Raw genomic sequence first — 19,951 nt, 5'->3', positions numbered from 1 at the left:
ACAACAAGAGAGATTAACAACAGGAAGAATCATGTTGTAATAACTTCACTACACATCCAAATAATCATCCTTCAGGATTTCGTTCTTGATGAATATATCATGTACACCTTAAATACCAGTTACTGGCAGAGGGTTCAACACTCATCTTTCATCCTTTTTTATCCACTTAAATACAAATTTAAAAAAAATCATACGTGGTGTGTGTAAAACGTTCGGTGAATGCTATCAGACAACAACCAAAACAAATGATGCAAACAAACGTTCTTTACTGCCCTCCACACTAGTCACTACCCACTACAGCTCACTTTTGACAACATTCGTACAACTTCTGGAAACTATCAGCAAAGGCCTCCTGTAGAACTGATAGCAGAACAGCTTACACACCATCTTTGATGGCATTCACATCCACGCAACATTCACCTTTCATGGCCACCTTCAAGCGGGGAAACGGGCAGAAGTCTGCAGGAGACCAATCAGGAGAGCAGGAAGGGTGTCCTATCCATTTTCCAGGCCTGTGTAACTCTGGCCAAACCCACCGGATACACTATAGCGATCTGTTCAAAACAAACTGGTAAAATGCAGCATTAATGGTTTAACCTGCAGGGACAAATTCCTTGTAGAAGATGCTGCTGTTGTTGAAAAAGGCAATGGGGAAGACGGTGGGGGACATCAATTCATGTTTTGATTCCAGATTGAACTGGTAGCACCAGGTCTCATCTCCATGATAGTGTTCAGAAGCAATGAGTCCTGGTCACACATGGAAATGAAATCACCAGCAGTTTCCATCCATTTTGCTTTCTGCCCCTCTGTGAGCTTGTATGGCACAAAGTGGGAGCACATCTTCCGCTTACTCAAATCATCGCAGACGATGGTGTGCACTGTGTCCCTGCTAATGCCCAATTCCTCTGCAATGAATCTAACAGTCCATCACCAACCTTGTACCAGCATTTGTCACACTTTCTCGATCTTTTCTGAGCTTCTGCTGATCGATGGCCAACCTGAACATGGCTCATCCTCAGTTGTTTCCTTCCCTTCACGGACACGTTTATATAATTGGTAAACACATTTTCTGCCCACGGCTTCCCTCCTGTACACCTGCACCAACATTCCATGTGCCTCTGTTGCAGTCTTCCCCAATTTGTAGCAGAACTTGATGTTTACATGTTGCTCCATTGCACTGTGATACTTTCTCTCACACTGACTACATTCAACTGGTTGCAGTCTGTTTACACAGCCAGTCACATATAGTGCATGCAGTGTATCGATTCTCCTCAAGTCTCTGAAGACCCGTGCACATGCATGCACACATGCATGCACACATGCAACAAGTTGCTGTTCAGGTAAGACACCATTCACCAAACTTTTTAGACACAATACGTACACTTGGCGATTTGTACAGCGGAAGTTATGATTCCATAACTTTACCCTCTTTGACACAATCCTGGTTGAAAATGTGAAAATATGAGACAATTTCATTTCACTGTCTGTTGTACTGATTGCCAATTTCTACACATTTATTAAACAAGTAAGGCATCTTCAAAATCCTTTTTAGTTCTCAAAAATACTAGTCCATACAGATGCATTTCAATAATATGTGTGTGTGTGTGTGTGTGTGTGTGTGTGTGTGTGTGTGTGTGTGTGTGTGTGGTTTGCTCTACTATGTGAATAATGTCATTTAGACTCAAGTCTTATACATGGATAGTGTGAAGTGTGAATGCTGCTTCACATGTACATGTATGCTCTATGTTCCTATGCTCTAGCCAGAAATAGCACAAAAGTTGATGCATGTGATTGTTACTAGCAGTTACTGGTACGAATGCTGTAGTTTCTCACAATTCCTTGAGATGACTAGTTGTTGAATAAAACACATGAATCATACACTTTCTCCATTTAATCAACATATACAAACAAAAATTGAAGGCTCTCTGGGTGAAGTTGATGTAATCTCCAAAACCATCCACTGTCAATCACTGATTTTTGTGTCTTAGTGCTTCCCTTGGTTCCACCAATGTGCACAGACAGCTGTTGTGGTTGTGGAGATGAGTGTTTGATGTGCTCACCATCAGATAGTGGTGGTCATCAGGACATATTGTTTCTTTTACATCCATTTCTTTTAATTAAAAGAGAAATTAGCAGAAAAAATTAAAGATTTTTCTATAACATTTAGGCTACGAGCTTTTACGTATGGTCTAGAATACAACATGTGAACGTAGATATCACAATGATTTTCACTCTGTCAAAATCATCTTAACTGACAATATGTGCACTGTAGTGAAGACAGAGGAACACCTCATCAGAAAACAGTGTCTGCTTATAGTGAGACACTACATTAAAAAATTCAAAAAAATAAAAAAACAATGGCTGTGCAACCAGACAATTTTGGTAAACAGAAACAAAGATACAGGTCAACAAACTTATCAGCGAATACCGAATATGATATCTGTGGCAGAAAAAGCATTTAAACCCATCAATACAATGATGAACCCATACAAAAGTGTAAATTTCCCAACAGATCTCTTAAATTTGCTCAATTTTCGCAATACGCTCTGGCAAAAAAAGTTTCTAAACCTTGTAATGGAAACAGAAATATTAAACAAGGGAAAATCCAAGATGGAATGAAACAGTATTATGAGAAGGAAAGTTGCTACTCACCCTACAACGGAGATCGTAAGTCGCAGATAGGCATAATTAAAAGACTCTCACAATCATAGCTTTCGACCATTATGGCCTTTGTTAACAAGACACACACACACACACACAGAGACAGAGAGAGAGAGAGAGAGAGAGAGAGAGAGAGAAAACGCAACTCACACACGCGACTGCAGTCTCAGGCAACTAAAACCACACTGAGAGCAGCAGCACCAGTGCATGATGGGAGTGGCGATTGGATGGGGGTAAGGAGGAGGCTCCGGCAGGGAGGGTGAGGGATAGTATGGTGGGGGTGGTGGACAGTGAAGTGCTGCAGGTTAGACAGAGGGGACGAGTGAGGTTGTGAGGTGGGGATGGGGGAAGGAGGGGGGGGGGGGGGGGGGAGTAGCGAAAAAGGAGAGAAATAGAGAGAAATAAATAAAAAAATAATAAAAGAAATAAAAGAAAGAAAAGACTGGGTGTGGTGGTAGAATGACGGCTGTGCAGTGTTGGAATGGGAACAGGGAAGGGGCTGGATGGGTGAGGTCAGTGACTAACGAAGGTTGAGGCCAGGACGGTTACGGGAACATAGGATGTATCGCAGGGAAAGCTCCCACCTGCGCAATTCAGAAAAGGTGGTGTTGATGGGAAGGATCCATATGGCACAGACTGTGAAGCAGTTGTTGAAATGAAGGATATCATGTTTGACAGTGTGTTCAGCAACAGAGTGGTCCACTTGTTTCTTGGCCACAGTTTGTCAGTGACCATTCATGTGGACAGACAGGTTGTTGGTTGTCATGCCTACATAGAATGCAGCATAGTGTTTGCAGCTTAGCTTGTAGACCACTTGTCTGGTTTCACAGGTATCCCTGCCTTTGAAGGTATGGGTGATGTTAATGGCCAGACTGGAGTAGGTGGTGGTGGGAAGATGTATGGGATAGACCTTGCATCTAGGTCTGTTACAGGGGTATGAGCCATGAGGTAAGAGATTGGGAGCAGAGGTTGAGCAAGGATGGACAAGTACAGGGTGGCGCAGATGGATCGGGTGGTTTTGAAGTGGACTGTACGTCTGGAGGGGGGGAGCCAGGTGTTCGGCGACTTCGTCCTGTGGTGGGGGGGGACGGGAAGTTTCAGTTGCAGGCTGGCAGTCAGTCGCGATGGCTACGTGGTCCGTTGAGCATCGTGTTTTCGCAGTGGAAGAGTTCATACGCAATAACGAGTCAATTGTTGCTGTGACGCGTGCCTTTCGCCGGCGTTTCAACATCCCACCTCGCGGTAGTGTTCCTAAGCGAGATACGATATTGAGTTGGGTGCATAATTTCCGCACTACTGGTTCATGTGCTCCAAAATGGACGCCTAGACCGCCAACAATAACAACGCCTGAGAACGAGGAGCGTGTGAGACGCGATGTCACTGCGAGCCCACGTCGATCAACGAGACGTCGTGCTCCAGCTCTTGGAATGTCACGTCGGAGCCTTCAAAGGATTCTTAACGAAGAACTGAAATTCCACCCCTATAAAATCCTGTTGGTACAGAAGATTCTCCCAACAGACCATCTTCAAAGGCTTCAGTTTAGCCAACAGATGTTGGAGTTATTGGAAGATGTAAACCTGATTATCACGATGTCTGACGAGGCTCACTTTCACATTAACGGATACGTAAACAAGCAAAATTGCCGTTACTGGGCCGACACTAACCCAAGAGATCTACACCAACGGCCCCTCCATAGTGACGAAGTGACGGTTTGGTGTGGGGTTTCTAAGGTAGGGATAATTGGTCCTTACTTTTTTGAAAATGAAAGGGAGCAGGCGGTTACTGTTAATTCGCAGCGTTATGTGAACATGATTGAAGATTTTCTTCTCCCACAACTTGAAGAGAACAATTACGACATGGGCAATATGTGGTTCCAACAAGACGGGGCAACTGCACATACCGCTAGGATATCAATGCAAGCTGTACGCACTCTGTTCCCTGGCCGTTTGATTTCCCGTAATGGAGATGTCCATTGGCCCCCTCGCTCGCCGGACCTCACGGTATGTGACTTTTTCTTATGGGGCTATTTAAAAGCAAGGGTCTACATGAACAAACCCCGGACCATTCAGGAGTTGAAGGCAGCAATTCACACCGAAATCACATCAATTCCTGGTGATGTGCTTGAGCGGGCAATGCGGAACGTTAAGGACCGACTCCAAGAATGCGTCGCTCGAGAAGGAGGGCATTTGATGGATGTAATTTTTAAAAACTAACATTACTATTTTTTTGTTAATAAACTTCCATTGTAACTACACGTTTTGCACTTTATTTCAATCGAATACCTTTACAATTGACAGTTTGACAAGTATTTTAAAACCACCCGATCCATCTGCGCCACCCTGTATATTGTGTAGGTTCAGTGGACAGCGGAATACCACTGTGGGAGGGGTGGGAAGGATAATGGGCAGGACATTTCTCATTTCAGGGCACAACAAACAGTGGAAAGAAACAAGTGGACCACCCTCTTGCTGAACACACTGCCAAACATGGTATCCTTCATTTCAATGACTGCTTCACAGTCTGTGTAATATGGATCCTCCCCACTAAAACCAGATTTTATGAATTGCGCAAATGGGAACTTTCTCTGCAATACATCCTATGTTCCCATAACCTTCCTGGCCTCAACCTTCGTTAGTTGATGTCCTCACCCATCCAGCCCTTCCCTGTTCCCATTCCAGCACTACACAGCCGTCATTCCACCACTCACCCTGTCTTTTAATTCCTCTCCTTTTCCACTACTTCCCGTCCCCATCTCTCCTGCCCTCAGTCTTACATGCAGCACCTTGCTGTCCGCCACCCCCACCATACTATCCCTCACCCTCCCCACTCCAGCCTCCTCCTTACCCCTCACCCAGTTGCCACTCCCATCATGCACTGGTGCTGCTGCTTGCAGTGTGGTTTCAGTTGCCTGAGACTGCAGTTTTTTGTGTGTGTGCATGTGTGTGTGTGTGTGTGTGTGTGTGTGTGTGTGTGTAATGTTGTTGATGAAGGCCATAACGGCCGAAAGCCATAATTGTGAGAGTCTTTTTGTTGTGCCTATCTGCGACTCAGCACCTCCGCTATATGGTGAGTAGCAACTTTTCTTCTCATAATACTGAAGCAGAAATATTAATCAGAAAAGGAAAATGCAGGTCAGTGTTCATACCATTAATTACATTCATTTCAACTAACTTATCATTCACCCTTAAGACTTTCCAGTTTCCAGTAAGGTCAACATATAGTATTCTCACATGGAAAACTACAGGAAGTTTGTTCGAGAACCATTAAAAGCAAAAAAGAAAATTTAATTTATAAGAATATACTTTGAAGAAGTCAGATTCTATACAAATGAAATGATTAACTGCATATTGCTTTCCAATTTATAAAATGAATAGAAAAAAGAGCAATTGCAGTATGTCATTTTCCAACTAGTAACTAAAGAAATCAGCCAAATAGAGCATGACTGCAGATACTGTGAAATCATGAGGTGTGTAAAAACAAAAATGACTGTAATAACTTTCTCCAAAACATTACAGAAATACAACTGTCTATGTCAATCGCATGTGACACTGTGCTATTGAAGCAGACTAAGGCAGGTAAGTCCTAACGTCTAATGTCTCTGTGGAGTGTCACTACTTTCAACCCAAACTCATCATCATGATACTGATAGGTCTATCAGTGAAAGCCCAAATTGACAAGAGCTTTTCAGTGACATTTTAGCAGATATAGACTGTGACACTCAGATGTTTAGGACGGGTGGTAGGGACAGAGCATCGAGTGACATTATACTGAGTGCACTATCCGAAAATTACCTCGAGCAATTAAACAGAGAACCGACTCGTGGAGATAACATCTTGGACCTACTGATAACAAACAGACCCGAACTTTTCGACTCTGTATGTACAGAACAGGGAATCAGTGATCATAAGGCCGTTGCAGCATCCCTGAATATGGAAGTTAATAGGAATATAAAAAAAGGGAGGAAGGTTTATCTGTTTAGCAAGAGTAATAGAAGGCAGATTTCAGACTACCTAACAGATCAAAACGAAAATTTCTGTTCCGACACTGACAATGTTGAGTGTTTATGGAAAAAGTTCAAGGCAATCGTAAAATGCGTTTTAGACAGGTACGTGCCGAGTAAAACTGTGAGGGACGGGAAAAACCCACCGTGGTACAACAACAAAGTTAGGAAACTACTGTGAAAGCAAAGAGAGCTCCACTCCAAGTTTAAATGCAGCCAAAACCTCTCAGACAAACAGAAGCTAAACGATGTCAAAGTTAGCGTAAGGAGGGCTATGCGTGAAGCGTTCAGTGAATTCGAAAGTAAAATTCTATGTACCGACTTGACAGAAAATCCTAGGAAGTTCTGGTCTTACGTTAAATCAGTAAGTGGCTCGAAACAGCATATCCAGACACTACGGGATGATGATGGCATTGAAACAGAGGATGACACGCGTAAAGCTGAAATACTAAATACCTTTTTCCAAAGCTGTTTCACAGAAAAAGACCGCACTGCAGTTCCTTCTCTAAATCCTCGCACAAACGAAAAAATGGCTGACATCGGAATAAGTGTCCAAGGAATAGAAAAGCAACTGGAATCACTCAATAGAGGAAAGTCCACTGGACCTGACGGGATACCAATTCGATTCTACACAGAGTACGCGAAAGAACTTGCCCCCCTTCTAACAGCCGTGTACCGCAAGTCTCTAGAGGAACGGAGGGTTCCAAATGATTGGAAAAGAGCACAGATAGTCCCAGTCTTCAAGAAGGGTCGTCGAGCAGATGCGCAAAACTATAGACCTATATCTCTGACGTCGATCTGTTGTAGAATTTTAGAACATGTTTTTTGCTCGAGTATCATGCCGCTTTTGGAAACCCAGAATCTACTATGTAGGAATCAACATGGATTCCGGAAACAGCGATCGTGTGAGACCCAACTCGCTTTATTTGTTCATGAGACCCAGAAAATATTAGATACAGGCTCCCAGGTAGATGCTATTTTTCTTGACTTCCGGAAGGCGTTCGATACAGTTCCGCACTGTCGCCTGATAAACAAAGTAAGAGCCTACGGAATATCAGACCAGCTGTGTGGCTGGATTGAAGAGTTTTTAGCAAACAGAACACAGCATGTTGTTATCAATGGAGAGACGTCTACAGACGTTAAAGTAACCTCTGGCGTGCCACAGGGGAGTGTTATGGGACCACTGCTTTTCACAATATATATAAATGACCTAATAGATAGTGTCGGAAGTTCCATGCGGCTTTTCGCGGATGATGCTGTAGTATACAGAGAAGTTGCAGCATTAGAAAATTGTAGCGAAATGCAGGAAGATCTGCAGCGGATAGGCACTTGGTGCAGGGAGTGGCAACTGACCCTTAACATAGACAAATGTAATGTATTGCGAATACATAGAAAGAAGGATCCTTTATTGTATGATTATATGATAGCGGAACAAACACTGGTAGCAGTTACTTCTGTAAAATATCTGGGAGTATGCGTGCGGAACGATTTGAAGTGGAATGATCATATAAAATTAATTGTTGGTAAGGCGGGTACCAGGTTGAGATTCATTGGGAGAGTGCTTAGAAAATGTAGTCCATCAACAAAGGAGGTGGCTTACAAAACACTCGTTCGACCTATACTTGAGTATGGCTCATCAGTGTGGCATCCGTACCAGATCGGGTTGATGGAGGAGATAGAGAAGATCCAAAGAAGAGCGGCGCGTTTCGTCACAGGGTTATTTGGTAACCGTGATAGCGTTACGGAGATGTTTAATAAATTCAAGTGGCAGACTCTGCAAGAGAGGCGCTCTGCATCGCGGTGTAGCTTGCTCGCCAGGTTTCGAGAGGGTGCGTTTCTGGATGAGGTATCGAATATATTGCTTTCCCCTACTTATACCTCCCGAGGAGATCACAAATGTAAAATTAGAGAGATTAGAGCGCGCACAGAGGCTTTCAGACAGTCGTTCTTCCCGCGAACCATACGCGACTGGAACAGGAAAGGGAGGTAATGACAGTGGCACGTAAAGTGCCCTCCGCCACACACCGTTGGGTGGCTTGCGGAGTATAAATGTAGATGTAGATGTAGATGTAATCCATATTCAAGGTAGGTTTTGAATACTACAGCAGTGTGACTTTCAGGTTGGTTGGTTGGATTGGAGAAAGGACCAAACTACGCGGTCATCAGTCCCTTCGATCTTGGAATAACTAATACAGATAAAACCTCACACTATAAGAGGGAACTACAATGGCCATAAAATTACAAATTATTGACAGAGAAGGAAGAAGGCAGAAGAAGAGAGGAGGGAAGGAAAGTGACCAATGACAGGGACATGAAGGAAGAAGCACAGGTAGACACAGACCCCATAAAGAAAGGAGTGGGAGGGCAGAGGGCGGGGGTGAACCACCAAGCCCAGATGAAGCCAGTCCTATTGGTGCGAAGGGGGGAGCAAGACAGCCTGCCATCCCCTCCACCCACCAATAAGGTTGAAGGTCCCACCATTAAATAAACTGATAAACCATCCCCCCCCCCACACACACACCCACACACACACACACACACACACACACACACACAAACACACACACCCAATCACGAAGAAATTGTAAAACTAGATCAGCCACTGAGGCATTTCAGCTAACGCCAGGGGGTAGCGAGTCAGGAAAGCTAAAAGTCCATCGCAGGGCGGCTAAGTCGGGACAGTCCAATATGGGGTCAACCCAGGGGGGGGGGGGGGGGGGGGGGCCTTACGATGGAGAAGATAACCGTGAGTCAGCCAAGTATGGCTGAAGCGGAGCCGGCGAAGAAAAACAGAGGCTTTACGAGAGGCCCGTAAGGGGGACTCCCACATAGTTGTAGAATCCTTTATCGCCCTGAGCTTGTTCAGCAAAGAAAGAGTGTGCCTTTCTGCATTCCGAAGTCCCAAAACCTGACAACATAGGGCCAAATGAAGGTCTATTACCGGAATGGCAACCGCAAGAGATGGCCCGTTAGTAGCCAATTTAGCCAGACGATCGGCAAGTTCAATGCCACGGATCCCAACATGGCCTGGGTCCAAATGAAAACCACTGGGCATCCATGTTGATCAAGGAGAGAAAGGAAGTCCTGGACAGCTATGACCAACGGCTGGCGAGGGAAGCACTGGCCGATAGCTTGCAAACTGCTCAAGGAGTCACTACAGATAGTGAAGGACAGTCCTGAGCAGAAGCAGACATGGTCCAGTGCGCATGATGGCAACCAATTCTGCTGTAAAAACACTATAGCCATCTGGCAAGGAACAAAGTCCTGTGTGCCTCGCAGAGGTGTAAGCATAACTAGTGTGACCTGCAACCACGGAGCCATCAGTATAAATCACTTCTGAACCCTGGAATGAACTGAGGAGACAGTAGAATTGGTGGCAAAGGGCCTCCAGACGTAGAGAATACTTTTAATTGATGCAGAGATCAAGACAGAGCTGTGGCCAAGAGACGCACCACAGAGGGGTACATACGTGAGCAGAGAAAAGAGGCAGTAAAGGGAAGCACTGTAGCTCAGAAAAGAGCGACTGAATGCGGACAGCCATGGTAATCCTACATTGTGGCTGCCGCCGCAGGGAGGTTGATCTCCGTGTCTGGATAAAGGAGACCATAATTAGGATGCTTTGGGGTACAGCAAACGCAGAGCGCGTAAGATATCAGCTGCTGTTGGCGCAAAACTCGCAGCGGTTGAATCCCTGCCTCTGTGAGAAGGCTAATCACGCGGCTGGGGCTAGTCCGGAAGGCACCACTCACACGTCGTACCCACACATGGTGGATGGGGTCTAGTATATGCAATGTCAAAGGTGAAGCGAAACCACAGACAGGACTCCCCCGTAGTCCTAATGAGACTGGACAAGCACTTTGTACAATCTCAAGAGAATAGAGCGGTCTGCACCCCAGATGGTATTGCACAAACTTCTAAGAACATTGAGATACATGCAGGTCAAAGCAGACTGCAATGAGTTGTTGCTGATGGGCGAAAGCTGTCCGGATAACAGAAAGAGGACCAAGTTATCCACCATAGAGCGGCCACAGTGAAAACCACCTTGAGTTGATGACAAAAGGTCGTGGGGTTCAAGGATCCGAAACAGCCGCCGACACATCAGGCATTCAAGGAGCTTGCAGAAGGTGTTGGTAAGGCTAATTGGATGGTAGCTACCCGAGTGAAAAGGTGGTTTCCCAGGCTTCAACACCGAAATAACAATGGTGGTGGTGGTGGTTAGTGTTTAACGTCCCGTCGACAACGAGGTCATTAGAGACGGAGCGCAAGCTCGGGTTAGGGAAGGATTGGGAAGGAAATCGGCCCTGCCCTTTCAAAGGAACCATCCCGGCATTTGCCTGAAACGATTTAGGGAAATCACAGAAAACCTAAATCAGGATGGCCGGAGACGGGATTGAACCGTCGTCCTCCCGAATGCGAGCCCAGTGTGTTAACCACTGCGCCACCTCGCTCGGTAATAACAATGCCTCCCTGCCACTGGGTAGTAAATACCCCCTCACTCCACAGATGGTTGAAAGTGTTGGAGCATTTGGTTATGTATCCGATCTGGTCCAGGAGCCGTGTCAGGACAAAGGGAGAGAGCGCTGGCGAATTCCCACTCGCTAAATGGGGCATTATAAGGCTCCAAGCAGCAAGAAACACAGACAAAGGCAGTCGTTCTGAGCCCTCTTTCAGAAGGAGGAACGTGGGTGGATACTGAGTTGATGCAGAGGCTTGGGCAAAGTGTTGAGGGAAATGCTCTGCGACAAAGTTCAGATGGGTAAAGACAACACCATGCACAAAAAATCCTGCAACACTGGTGGGAGGACAATGGCCAAAAATTCGCTTGAGTTTCACCCAGACTTGTGAAGAGGGTGTGTGTGGTCCTATGGCAGCCACATATAGTTCCCAGCAAAACCGTTTCTGAAATCTGATTAGGTAACGAGCCCAGGTGCGGAATCATTTAAAGACCAGAAGGAGACAATTAGAAGGGTGCCGCTTGAAGCGTTGAAGAGCACCAAGTGACCATCTTTCACCAAGGGGAACTCAAGGAAGAAGGGATGGCTGAAACAGCTGTGGGAAAAATGGCAGCAGTCAGAGTCTGTGTAGACTCATCAATATAACTGTGATAGTACAGGGGGGATGGTAGCAGAGGAGAAGGCACCACAATCAGCTTTAGAGCAGGCTCACCTAAGAGGGTGACATAGCGAGATATACTGAAGGAAGTTCAAAACAATCGGGTAATGATTGCTGTCAGATAAGTCATCATGGACACCCCACTGAATGGAGGGAAGAAGACCGGGACTGCAGATGGAGAGGTCAATGGCAGAGAAAGTACCGCATACCACACTAAAGTGTGTGGGAGTGCCAGTGTTTAGGAGACAGAGGTCAAGCCCTGCCAGAACAGCTTCAAATGTCCTGCCCAGGGCATTTGTTGTGTGACCACCCCAAAGAAGGTTGTGGGCATTAAAGTCCCCTAGAGGCAGGAGGGGAGAAGGGAGTTGTTGAAGAAGGGTGGTTAGGGCAAGGGATGGGGGCAGCCTGTCAGGCGGGAGGTAGGGATTACAGATTGTGATTGGAGTGTCCAGATGGGCAATTGCTACCAGAATGGTATGGAGGGGAACTCATTTACTAACAATGTCCTTGCAGATCAAGGTGCAAAGACCACCGGAAGCCCATAAGGGGCCAATTCGGTTTCAACAGCGTGGAACCCACAAAGAGTGGTTGAGTAAGAACTGACAAAATGGGATGGGGTAATGTCTATACAGGTGGGGTCAGACTCTGTTGGTTCATTGGCTGGAGAAGAGAAAGGCAGCACCCCAGGGAGTACCGGAGGGGCCTTGCTCTTGTTCTTGTGCTTCTGCTTCTTCTCTTGTGAAGGTAGAGAAGGGCAGACCGCAAAGAGGCCAGGCACGGAATTACACCTGGCAATGTTGGCACCCACCGGCCGCAGATAGCACAGCCGATGTGGAGCTGTAGATTGCCTTTCAGAGGGGTGCCGGGAAGAGGAGTCCTGGAAGGGAGCTCCAGTACTGGCAGCTGCCGAAGAAGTGGGGCGCTCCTCCAAACCATAAGCATTTCAAGCATCTCTTTGGTGGTGGAATGTAGGGTTTTACATCACACCGATACACCATCACCTTTACCTCCTCTGGGTGGGTACCCCCTTGAAGGCCAGGATAATGGTGTGATTGCTTTTAGGGCCTTGCTGTACACGGCAACTAAATAGGACTCCTCGCTCCTTGAGGTTTGCACGGAGCTCCTCGTCAGTTTGGAGAAGAAGATCCCCTGGAAAATGATGGCCTGTACCGAGTTCAAAGATTGGTGGGGTGCGATGGAGACTGGGATGTCACCAAGATGGTCTCAAGCATGCACGACTTCAGATTGGGCAGCAGAAGATGTCTTTATGAGCAAAGAATTGGACTGCATTTTACTCATGAATTCCACTTTGCAATACGTATCTTTAATTGTCTCCACGAAAAACAAAGGCCTGGTCACGGCAAAAGTTTCACCATCTGTCCTGGTACAAACCAGGTACCAAAGGAAAGGTTTCAACCCAAGCCAGCAAGCTTGACCCTCTTCCCAGGAGGTGGCCTGGGAGGGGAAGGCTGAAGGATCAGAACAAGGAGTGGCATGTCTTCTATCACTCTTAGAGACGGCTACAGAATGGCCACGATGTTGAAGCTTTTGTCGTTTCATGTACAAGGCATCCACCCTAGTACCACCCACTCCGACCAGGGGCTCGCCCCATGGGTGCCACCCAGCACAGCAAGGGTCGTCTGGCACGGCGACCATTGCTGGGAGTTCAGATCCCCCAAACTGATGAGCATCGACTCCTTGACATACACGAGGCGTTAACAGCTCAGGCACTAGCAGTGTGATCCCTGGGATGTCAGGGGGGTCAGCCAAGTGGGTACTTAACAGCCCCCCCACACGGACTGGCTACTGTGTCGGTGACCTAATAGGAAGGGGGCCAGGGAGCAAGGGGAAAGGGAGGGGAGGCGGAGAGTAGCCTGCACAATGGAAACAAGGTTGGGAGTTCATCTCCAAATGGCTCATACCGAAAGAAAAACGTTTGAAATGGAGGTCAAACCCCAGGGGGCCAAAAACACCAAAAAGGAGATGGAAACCACAAACTAAACAATAGCACATACCAAAACAAAGCAGGGAGGATAGTCAGGTCGATATAAAGAAGTCCACCAAGAGGGAAAGGAGGGGGCAGGGAGAAAGGAGGAAGAACAGGGAAGGAGAGGAACAGGGGCAGTAATGCAGTGTGGAGAAAGGAAGGAAACTGCAATAGCTCAGGGCCCCGTGCACGCCACACACATACCAACAAAAGGGACTGTGGGCCCCCTAGGGAGATAGGACTTTCAGGATGAAACCAATAAACAAAGATGAAAAAAGGCAATCATACACCTACATTTGAATAAAGTGTGGCACATTCACACACACAACAGCAAAGAGACTTATACTGCTTTTGCGCCAATGCTTTTCCTAGCGTCAATATACACTCCCACCGAAACAACCCCAGACACGTGAAGCCAAACTGCTGCTTGTGTGTGGTTGCTCAGGTTGACAGAAGCTGATGGAGAGAAGAGGCATGTGGCGAGTCTAAAGTGATTACATGCTCAAAGTATGAAGAGGTCGGGAGCTAACGAGAGACACTAGATAGCTGGTTATCATTGGAAATAACAAAATAAGGACCACAGAGATAACATTCATAAGACTGACAGAGGAGGGGAGGATTTTGAGGGAATATGAAGTACGAGTTTTGGACGGATGAGAGTGGTTTCGAAAATGACTTGAAAAGTGAGGATAAAGGTATTGGAGGGAAAAGAGAAGTATGCATTAAAGCCAGTGGGGGATTGGGATGGGCTGTTTTGGGCGAGGAGACCAGACAGTGAGGTCATCGGTCTCGACAGATTAGGAAAGGATGGGGAAGGAAGTCGGCCGGGCCCTTTCAATGGAACCATCCCAGCATTTGCCTGGAGCGATTTAGGGAAATCACGGAAAACCTAAATCAAGATGACTGGACGCGGGACTGAACCGTCATCCTCCCACTGCACCACTTCGCTCGGTAAAGCCAGTGGGATTGTGAGAACTGTGGACATCTTCGAAGGACAATTTTGAACTGAAGTATGAAATAATCAATGGGATTTGCAACTTATATTGGCATGGCCATATCACACTGTGAACCTTACTCTTTGCAAATATAAGGCCAGTGTCTCAACCACTGTCACTCTTCACTGTGAATAATTTATTTCTCCCTCTCTGGGAGGCTGTGAAACAACTATAGTATGGTGATCCTTAAGTGCACTGAAATAAGAAGTCCTCTCCTCCCAAATATTAGATTTTTTCCTTATGACTGCACCACATATAGTGGTTCAAGAATATTATTTTAATTCTGGATGGAGTAGTACATAAAATAAGGGAAAGGCAACCAATCACATAAAATGGATCAATGCGATGAGCACAATAATACATAATGGAAAACAGCATTCACTCCAGCTTTTGAACAACAGCTGCTTTTTCAACAAATTGTACACACTTTCAAATGCACAATCACACAAACTACTTTCACTACATGCCGTTTTGAGAGTCCCGTACAATTTTCCAATGAAAACTGAATTGAAATATACTCACTGTGTACACATTATTTTTTCTTTATACAGCAAGAACCGGTCTAAAGCCTTCTTGTAATTATCTTCATAATACTGAAACAGATAAGATACATAATATTAATTAACAGGAACACCTCACTGAACACACAATACAACTGTCAATTGCTGAAAACAACTAGAAAAACCATTTTTCTGGTCCCCCTGCACTTCCCCTCTCTTTGCTGATAGCTTTGCTTTACATGTTTTGGCTTTGAAAACAAGTAATCAAGCTCACTTCTTCACCTTTATAAGGCTTACTTTCATGAATTAAAAGCATATCCTATTTAGATGAATGTCCAGAATAATTAAGAGAGATGCTAGGACAGTAATAAAGAACATTTGATACTGTGACAAGTAAGGCTCATTTCAAATGAAATCACTTGCCCTAATATCCTGATAGTGAAAATTTCGTGTAAGAATGTACATAATAAAAGAGGCTTGCAATAATTGTTCCACAATTTTTTATCCAAATTTTAGTTAGGAGACCATTTTGAGATGTGGGTCCTTTTTACCACGTGGCATCCGAAACAAGATGAGTTATAAGTTTGTCACCACTACACTAGAAGTTACTGGCATTTTCTATGACCTGTCAAAAGCCTTTGACTGTGTGAACCACAGCATTCTTTTAAGTAAATTAGAATATTATGATGTCACCGGAAATGCTGCAAAATGGTTCGAGCCTTGCTTATCTAAAAGGAAACAAAGGGTGTTGTTGCAAAATACCTGTGCAGTAAGCATTCAGTCTTCATCTGAATAGGAATCAATTACATGTGTGTTCCTCAAAGTTCCATCTTGGGTCCACTGCTTTTTCTTGTATATATCAATGACCTCTTGTCTGTTACATTGTCAGAAGCCAAATTTGTTTTGTTTGCAGATGATACAAACATTGCAATAAGTAGCAAGTTGAGTACTGATTTAGAAAAGCTGCTGACATTAATAAATAGTTTAAAGCTAATTCACTGTCATTAAACTTTGAGAACACCCACTATATGCAGTTCAGAACCTGTAAGGGATTGTCTTCCCCCATGTGTATAACATATGAAGACATGCAGATCAAAGGGATTGACAGTGTTAAATTTCTGGGTTTACAACTTGATAATAAATTCAGTGTGGAAGGGCATATCACAGAATTCCTGAAGTGCCTAAACAAGTCTGTTTTTGGAGTGAGAATGATGTCAGATGCACGAGATATAACTATAAAAAAACTTGCATACTTTGCTTATTTTCATTCTTTTATGTCATATGAGATCATATTCTGGGGTAACTCATTTTCATTCTTTTATGTCATATGAGATCATATTCTGGGGTAACTCATCAAACCGAGCAGAAGTTTTTAGCATGCAAAAGCGTGCAATAAGAATCATTTGTTGTGTAAATTCCAGAATATGATGCAGAAACCTGTTCAAAGAACTTTGTATTCTAACCACTGCTTCTCAGTATATTTATTCCCTAATGGAATTGATGCACGTAATATATCTCTATTTCCAACCAATAGCTCAATACATAATATCAATATTAGGGATAAGAACTACATAAAGACCTAAAATCATTTACCTTGGTCCAAAAAGGGGTCCAATATTCAGGAACACACATTTTTAATAAATTGTCGGCAACAGCTATAAACTTGGTTTCAGATAAAGCATGGTTTTAACAGAGTTTGAAACACTTTTTGATAGGCAACTCCCTCTACTCTATAGATGAATATCTTAACAGAGACTGTTAAGCAAGCTTAAGTAAAAATGTCTGTTAGATTTCAGTTTTGACAGCACTTGGTCACAACAGTCCAGATTAGGTATTTTGTGTATGATACATTTATTAATAGTGCATAACAATGTTTCATTCTGACAGCGTGTTAATTCTGTAAATATTAGCTGTTCCAGTTTACCACAATTTATTCACCTATTTCGACATCTCCTGACACATGATACAGGTAGTAAGTATTATATTCAAATGTATCATGTTTTTATGTTACACTTTCTGACATGTTCCACAACGACAAGAATTCTCTCATTTTTTGGGTCTATAGAACAAAAACTGAAAAGAAAAACTATAACTTTTTTACTTATGAGCGAATTTTATTCAGTTCAGTGTCACTGGAAAAATAAAAGAAGCAACTATAACATGGGATTATAAAAAATGTTTAAACTTTGCACACAAACATCTATAAATCTGTAAAGAACGTTGTTTCAATTTTTTTTCCAAATTTCAGGAATTTCCTCGCCAAAATCACAAGTTTCACCATTAATTTTTCTTTAACATAATGACTATTGTCTTTTGTTTGACGTAATGACTGTCGTACTTTTGAACGAACAAAATCAGAAGGGTATTTTCCTTTTCTTCTAGATCTCACACTTTTTCAGTAAAGCTGTAATGACTTGCCTCAAATAGCTGAACAATAATACATTTACAACATTGAAAAATTCAGTCTACCAGCAACACTTGCAGCCAACACAGGCCAAGGATGTGTGAGAGCTCTTTGTGCGTACATTCTTATCTCTAAAGGAGGACTTTTTTGGCTTTTGACTTTGTGCTTTTTATGTCAGCACCTCTTCTGTCTGGTAAGTTATTTTAAATGAAAGAGCTAGTTTTAGCAGGTAACATAAGTATGACTGCTGTGAATTGGCAACAGCTTTACAGTTGAACTTACTCTGAACTTGCTACAAGGAGATTTCTGCAGTGTCAGATAAAAATCTTATTTGTTCCCTAACCACATAAAGTAGTCATTAATTCTTTCTTGTTTCCACCTTACAGATTCATCATAATACATCTATGACTAATTGTGCCAGAAAAAGTTTAAATCATACAGTTCTTTCCTGTAACAAAAGAAATGTTCAATAGGTTGTGTGCCGGCATAGATGTGTTAGAAGAAGAAAAGGAGTAATAGCAAAGAGACTGATTTGACAGACATGTCAACTCTGAATCAAGCTGGTACTGAATTATTGAAGGTAAGAGGTACATGTGAAAATACTGACAATGTTTATTCTTCTCAACAAAGGCTATACTTAGGAACATTTGATGACAGATGAAGAATTTGCTGTGATCCTTTTAAAAAACATAGTAAAAAGACTGCCAAGAAATCCTGAGAAGTTGTTTCTTTAATCACTGTAAGATATTATAAAAGTCTTGGATGTATCTCACATACCAAGCTTTGTATGACATTCTGTAAGACCATTTTATCTCCTCCATTACAGTGCGCAGCTTGCCAAGGATGGATGAATGAGAAGTTGAAGATACAGAATATACACCAAATCCATCTACAGCTCTTGAAAAACTTTGTGGAAGTCATGAATTACTTTAATGATTTTTGTTTATCAAAAGGACAGAAGACAGTAGTCCAAAATACATTTGATCCAAGTCTCATGCCGTAACATTGAAATTCCACTAAACGGCACAACAAGTGCTACATGTTCCAGTGCAAAATGTAGTCTGAACAACATGGCAGTCCTGAATGCAAAGACTGTAATTGTTTAGTGCAAAAAAAACTTCAAGAGAAATTTAGCGGGAGTTGCATTAAAAGTATGGGGTAAACAAAAGCAAGCTGATAGTGGGAAACAGAATGAACTTCTGCTAATAAAAAAGACTATCTGTCCCTTCTGGAATGTACAAGACAAAAAGATTCATTTTGTATAATCTGAAAGATACCTATTTAGGTTTCAAAGAAAAATATCCCACTGATAAAATTTGTTTTACAAGGTTATGTGAACTTTGCCCGAAAGAATGTGTTACTGCAAATAGCCATTGACTGTACAATGTCTACCTATTTATCAACAATACTGGTGCATGCTGCATTTGTAAAAGAACCACACACTGAATTTCTAAAGCAACTTGTTTGCAATCTCGGAAATGAAGAGTGCATGCTACGTCACTGTTCTCTGGGTCCTGCAGAATATGAACTGCGAAATTTTTTACCTGGAGCTGGAATCCTTACAATATTTAATAAATGTTATTTTCAAGCAATGGATCCAGACTGACCGAGCTAATTAATGAAGACAGTTGATGAATTTGTTGAATATCATGTACACAAACCTCAAAACTAGACACATCTTTACATGTCAAAATCTCAGAGTCACTACTTAAAATCAAGCAAGGGATCACTCCCTGATGCTTCACGCATCATTATAGTGGATTTTGCATGGAAATTACACATGTTTGCTCCACGATGCTGCACAAAGATTTCACTTGCAGAACTTTTCAAGTCACCTTCAATCCTTGTGTTGTGTAACAGGAAACGGACGAATGTATTAAGAAAATGCCACTATGCTGTGAAAGTGATTATTTGCAGGATGATACAAACACTTCTATGTTTTCCAGAAAACCACTCTCAACTACATACTGGAACAAGTATCACACATCCAATATGTTATTTACTTCAGTGATGAAAGGTCTGCAGAAAAACTCCCCTCATGTTTTTTATGTTGAAAAGTATGATAACTGGCATCATGAGAAAGTAAAATTAAGATGGCAAAATTTGTAATTCTGGTGAAAAACCCTCTAGAAATGATTCTCATTACAGATTTGTAAATATTTGTATCTGCAATGTCAGTGTTTTGATAATTTTATATCAGAGTTGATCCTTTTATCTTTCCAATGACACCAAATTGAATAAAATTTATTCATAAATAAAGAAATTGCAGTGTTAAAAACTTTAAACCCACCT

The 19,951-nt window shown here is 43.2% G+C and overlaps 1 protein-coding gene across 3 annotated transcripts in view; it reads right to left on the bottom strand.

Moving 5' to 3' along the window:
- Window positions 1-19,951, bottom strand: part of LOC126415972 (uncharacterized) — a 296,810-nt gene that overhangs the window by 251,615 nt on the left and 25,244 nt on the right. For all 3 annotated transcript variants that reach the window (XM_050083470.1, XM_050083472.1, XM_050083471.1), the window contains exon 2: window positions 15,278-15,348. In XM_050083470.1, the coding sequence (XP_049939427.1) occupies window positions 15,278-15,348 (71 nt within the window). The remainder of the gene's footprint in view (window positions 1-15,277; window positions 15,349-19,951) is intronic.

The sequence above is a fragment of the Schistocerca serialis genome, chromosome 1 (genome assembly GCF_023864345.2).
Source record: "Schistocerca serialis cubense isolate TAMUIC-IGC-003099 chromosome 1, iqSchSeri2.2, whole genome shotgun sequence".
NCBI classification, from domain to species: Eukaryota; Metazoa; Arthropoda; class Insecta; order Orthoptera; family Acrididae; genus Schistocerca; species Schistocerca serialis.
The sequence above is the reverse complement of the archived record's forward strand: the minus strand, read 5'-3'. Positions and strand labels throughout refer to the sequence as shown.